Below are 5,000 nucleotides of genomic sequence, written 5' to 3'. Positions count from 1 at the left end.
TGCTTGAACTATGAAATAAAATCAATATTTATTAGAGTTATAATATAAAAAGTATTCAAATGTTTTGCACTGCATGTCAATTCTTGCAATGAATGACCTCCTCCTTTTCTAGAAATGCGGTATTTTCAAAATGTCTCTATACATTCCTGCATCCCCACGTTTTTTGAGTCTCTGTGTTCCCACATCACGGCGACCCGATTCCCTTGTCCCCATGTCACAAGCCAACAGAGACCTCTTGTCCTTTTACACATGATACTGCCCTTTCAGTTAAGGCTGGACTAGGAGGTTGGATTACAGAATACCCGGCCACTTATTTGCGTAATATGAATATGCCTCGTTCTTCAAAGTCTTCAAATGATGCCGCACACAATAATACAAATCAAGTCGCCGGGTATTCCATAATCGCTCTAAGTACCGTTTCTTCCATTTTTTTCCTCACTAATTGCATAGACCGAAATTATGCATAAATGGCAGCCAAAAAAATAATCTTTTGTTTATATGCTAATTAGACTCACTAGCCTCGTTTGCATGTACAAAATACAAAAGAAATGTTGCTTGAGAGCGAGGCTAGTGAGTCTAATTACGGCAGGTTAGTTTTGCAGGTTGCAGGTTGCAGGTTGCAGGTTGAAATTTACTGTGACTGTTACATGAATAGCTAACCTTAGGCCTAATTAGGCCTAAAGAAACGTTTTTAGGCCTAAGGAGGCCTAAAGAAACGTTTTTAGGCCTAATTAGGCCTAAGGTTAGCTATTCATGTAACAGTCACAGTAAATTTCAACCTGCAACCTGCAACCTGCAAAACTAACCTGCCGGTCTAATTAGCACATAAACAAAAGAATATTTTTTTGGCCGCCATTTATGCATTCGGTCTATATTGTCATTTTAAAAGCACCTGCACAGCAAAAGTCTTACCTCTAAGTAAGGAAAAGCAAGGATGTCCGTCGTAATATTTCTTCTTCTGTACCTCAGATTGAGACTTTTTATGAAACCCTTTCCAACAAACACAAGGTTCACATCAAAATGACTTATCCTTAAGATCTCAAGGAGAATATTGGAATTCTGCAAAATAAGGGGGATATTCAAAATCGTCCGCGTTTGTAAATTCCTAATGAAAGCTACCATTTTTCGCCAAGTTGGCAGTTTTTACTCTACTGTAAGAGTCTAAGCGCTTGTAAAAATTTCGGAAAAATAAGCATGGTTTAAATTCAACTCCAAACGATAACCGAATTTCCAGAATTTCCAAAAGAACAGTAAAGGATGTATCGTGACGCTTACACAAACACTTTGACATGGAGAATAACGCAGCGGATTTTTGTGCAGTTATTGGGTACGTCGTATATGATGTTTCTTTCTTTTCTCAAATTAGTTATGGGGAAAGAACGAAAAAGGAAAGCAAAGAAAACCGCGTCAACGTCGAAGAAAAAAGGTAAAAGGAATCTCAGCTTCTCTTTTTACTTTGGAGAAAAACCTGGTTAAATTAACAATGAGGTTAAAGGGAAAATGTTTCGACAAAATTGCTTTCGAATTAAACAGGACATACATCAACTGTGCACGTGTCGAGTGAGGACGTTTCAGCTGATTTCTGTGATTCTGAAAATAGTGAAATTGTGGCAACGAAGAAACAGATACAGAAAGGAAAACCAAACTACACCATAGAAGATTTACTGAAACAGGTACGGTTTCGATTACTTGGTTTACAGTTACTGAAGTACATTTTGTAAGTAAAAAGGGTTTTCATGAGATTCATACTACATGATTCATGATGCCATTAACAATGTTACTAATGATTAATTTTACTCCCTAAGAAGAAGTAGAGGCAATTGCCCACCCACTGATCCCCACAGGACCAGTTTGTGTGATACAATTTGGAAGAAATCACAAAATCAGAGAATTCTAACCGGCTTACCACCAATTGAACATAATCTTACCATGTATGTTGTATGTATGTATCCCATAATTTCCAAAAAAATTTTATCTGTACAAGTCTTGATGTAATGGTCCACTTGACAAGAAATTCATGGATTTCTCTGTCAAACCCACTTCCTGTCCTCCCCTCCCAAAGAGTGCTGCTTGTACATAATTTGTAGGTTTTTGTATTCTGGCTAATTGTCAACTCAGTTTATTTAATAACAGTGGGGCATCTCTTAACAAAGGGTATGGCTTACAAAATGCCACCCCACACTGCCTGGCCTTTGCCCATATCATGTAAAAATAAATGATAACAAAAATGCTTTGTTCAGTTCTCCAACTCAAGTACCAAGAATGCCGGCAATTTTCAGCTTCTATTGCTTTTCGTGGATTTTTATAGGTAGATGAATGTCTGGATAACTTCAATTTTGAGCTAGCTGTAAAATTCTGTGAACGGGCACTTGACATTGAACCTGATAATGTTCAAGTGTTGGAAACTGCTGGAGCAGTTTACCTTGAGACTGGAGATATACACAAAGCAAAAGAAGTATCCTTTAAATTTTATTTAGTAAGTTTGTCATGTAATACTTCAGGTTGTTTTGACTGGTTAAAGTATTTTTACGTTGCTTAGTGTAATAGGTCATTATCTATTCAAGTTCTAAAGAAGACGCGACTGCCCAAGGGCAAACCTTTCATTTTCTTTGTTACTGTAGTTTCAACATTTTTCCTCCAATTCAGTTTCTGGATAGTTTGGATAGTTTGTGAAAGTTGAGCAAACTGGAATAGTCATGAAACACTGAAAGAACCATCAAGTAGCAACATTAAGTGATGTTTGGCAGCCATTGCCATCCTAGATCTTAAGGTCCCTAGTGTCTGTTATAGGACTTCTTGGAAAGAAGCAGAGCTTTAGAAATTTACAGGGCTTCTGTTTCACACTCACTAGGTTGTAGTGGATTCTTATAGAATCAGCTTATTTGCATTATCCACTGCTGTCTTTGAAGGAACATATAATTAATAATACCCAGCCTAGAAGACCTGTTCTTGATGAGTCCTTTTATGCAGAGATGTATCCAGAGTGCGTCATTGCATCCTGGGATGCACTCGTTTTTCTTTTGAACGCATAGAATATAGAACAAAGGGTCCAATTGGATGCAGAAATGTTACAAATTACAAATTGCAAATTGCAAATTACAAACTCCAGGAAAAACATGATATAGAAAATTGATATTCAGTTCTGTTTTTGGCTGTGGAGATCTAGATCATTTATCAACTGGAGCCAACAGTTCCTACAGCGTACGGATTCAGATGTGATCGATGGAGCTTTGACGGTCCATACATTTTGATCGATCCATCAATGGGCATAACAGTTTCAAAGAAAATGATCATTTTATTTTAAGTACGCATTCTAGGGGCAGGATAAGATTTTTTTGCAATTTAGAAATCTGAAAGGGTACTGCAGCAGCAATTAAGAGGCCATAGATCAAACAGTAATTCTAGAATATTAATTAGCTGGACTCCCGAAATTTTTCAAGAAGGGGTCTAGAGGACCCCCAAATTTGAAAACCTAGATACCTCTCTGATTATACTTGAGTGTTTCCATCGCAACAGCATAGAGCTACAGTGTATGTGATACTTGTTGCAGTGTTTTCCTTAACAACAGAGTGCTTTGAAAATGCGGTAAATATTTCTCCAGAGGATGGTTATTCAAAATACATGAATCTTGGCCAATTGTTGGGTGGTCAAGAGTCAGTGAATGCTTATAGCAAAGGAATTCAATTGATGTTATCAAACAAAGATGACACACAGGTATGACTTGCTCTGCTAAATTTGTGTTGCGTGCCCCGTGTAAATGTCTCAACCAGCCCTTGGGGCCTTTTTCATTAAAATTGCACCTGAAAATTCTCTTGGTTTCAGCCATTGATTTGATCTTTCAAAGTGGTATCAAGAAGAGAAAATAAAAATACAAAGTCACATGCCTCAAATCACTAATAATAATAATAATAATAATAATAATAATAATAATAATAATAATAATGTTATTGTTATTATTGTCTGCAGATGAATAGATAGGTGATAAAAAATGTCTGATAGTCATATTTCTGATCAACCTCTCTGTGTTCTTTAATCATAATGATGATGATGATGAACTTTATTCATGTGTCGATGTATTTAGCTCCCGCTAATTGGGGACACAACATAAAGATGACATAAATAATAAATATTATGATAACTAATAAATAAGAAATAAGCTATAAATTTTTATATACATTTACAATATGCTAAAAATAATCAAAATAATTCTAACAACACGGGCACATCTTAAGAAGTACAAATTACGCACGCGGGTCAATTGTTGCCATTTATCAGTTCAGTAAGATCCTTACATCGAATATGAAACTTAAACTTAGATAGACTGCTCGTTTCAATGATGTTTTTATCTAGCTTATTCCATAAAAAGGGTCCAAGGTATCTAAGAGAATGTTTACCATACAATACAGAATTAAATCTAGGAATATCAATGCCAAATTATATATACATATAATACATACATATAATCAAAGAAGGTAATTTCTGATACAACTTATTTCTGTTTCCAATATAACTGGTATATGAGGCTACAAACCCAGATGCTATAAACTTCAAATTTGGGAAATACAGGAAATTATTAGCAGATTAGGAGTAAATAATGAGTTGGAATTTCTGCCAATGGTGAATGGGTATGGAATGCTTCTCTTAAAAATAGATGCTCTGAATTGATGAATGTGTTTTGTTTCCTCTGATAGGAAGCCGCCAGTAGCAATCCTTATGCATCCCCAACAGAAATATCTACAGCATTTTGCTCACTTGCAGAAATATATCTTACTGATGAATGGTGAGTGAGATCAGATGGAGTTTGAATCATTTGCAAGCAGGCGGATTGTCTTGTCTAGTATGTTTTTGTTCTAGTTTTTCTTTTAAATAAAAACAATGATCACAGTATCACGTACAATAATGCCGATACACATATGTTGTGGTTCAAAATTTTTTCTAGCTTTAAAATTTTAAAACAAATTCATTTTTCTTTGCCAAAGATTCATTACAAAATTCTGAAA

At 35.6% G+C, this 5,000-nt stretch overlaps 2 protein-coding genes across 2 annotated transcripts in view; one reads left to right on the top strand and one right to left on the bottom strand.

Moving 5' to 3' along the window:
• The window catches only part of LOC138043770 (endoribonuclease YbeY-like), a 6,008-nt gene extending 4,722 nt beyond the window's left edge, over positions 1-1,286 (bottom strand). Inside the window, exon 1 of the mRNA XM_068890197.1 lies at positions 913-1,286. Within this exon, the coding sequence (XP_068746298.1) occupies positions 913-1,122 (210 nt within the window). The 5' untranslated portion in view covers positions 1,123-1,286. The remainder of the gene's footprint in view (positions 1-912) is intronic.
• A 24-nt stretch (positions 1,287-1,310) lies between these two features.
• LOC138043752 (uncharacterized) overlaps positions 1,311-5,000 on the top strand; it is a 9,216-nt gene continuing 5,526 nt past the window's right edge. Inside the window, exons 1-5 of the mRNA XM_068890174.1 lie at positions 1,311-1,426; positions 1,534-1,673; positions 2,309-2,455; positions 3,571-3,714; positions 4,692-4,780. Coding sequence (XP_068746275.1) covers positions 1,339-1,426; positions 1,534-1,673; positions 2,309-2,455; positions 3,571-3,714; positions 4,692-4,780 — 608 coding nt within the window. The 5' untranslated portion in view covers positions 1,311-1,338. The remainder of the gene's footprint in view (positions 1,427-1,533; positions 1,674-2,308; positions 2,456-3,570; positions 3,715-4,691; positions 4,781-5,000) is intronic.

Source organism: Montipora capricornis, chromosome 1, assembly GCF_036669925.1.
Source record: "Montipora capricornis isolate CH-2021 chromosome 1, ASM3666992v2, whole genome shotgun sequence".
In the NCBI taxonomy this organism is placed as follows: domain Eukaryota; kingdom Metazoa; phylum Cnidaria; class Anthozoa; order Scleractinia; family Acroporidae; genus Montipora; species Montipora capricornis.
The sequence above is the reverse complement of the archived record's forward strand: the minus strand, read 5'-3'. Positions and strand labels throughout refer to the sequence as shown.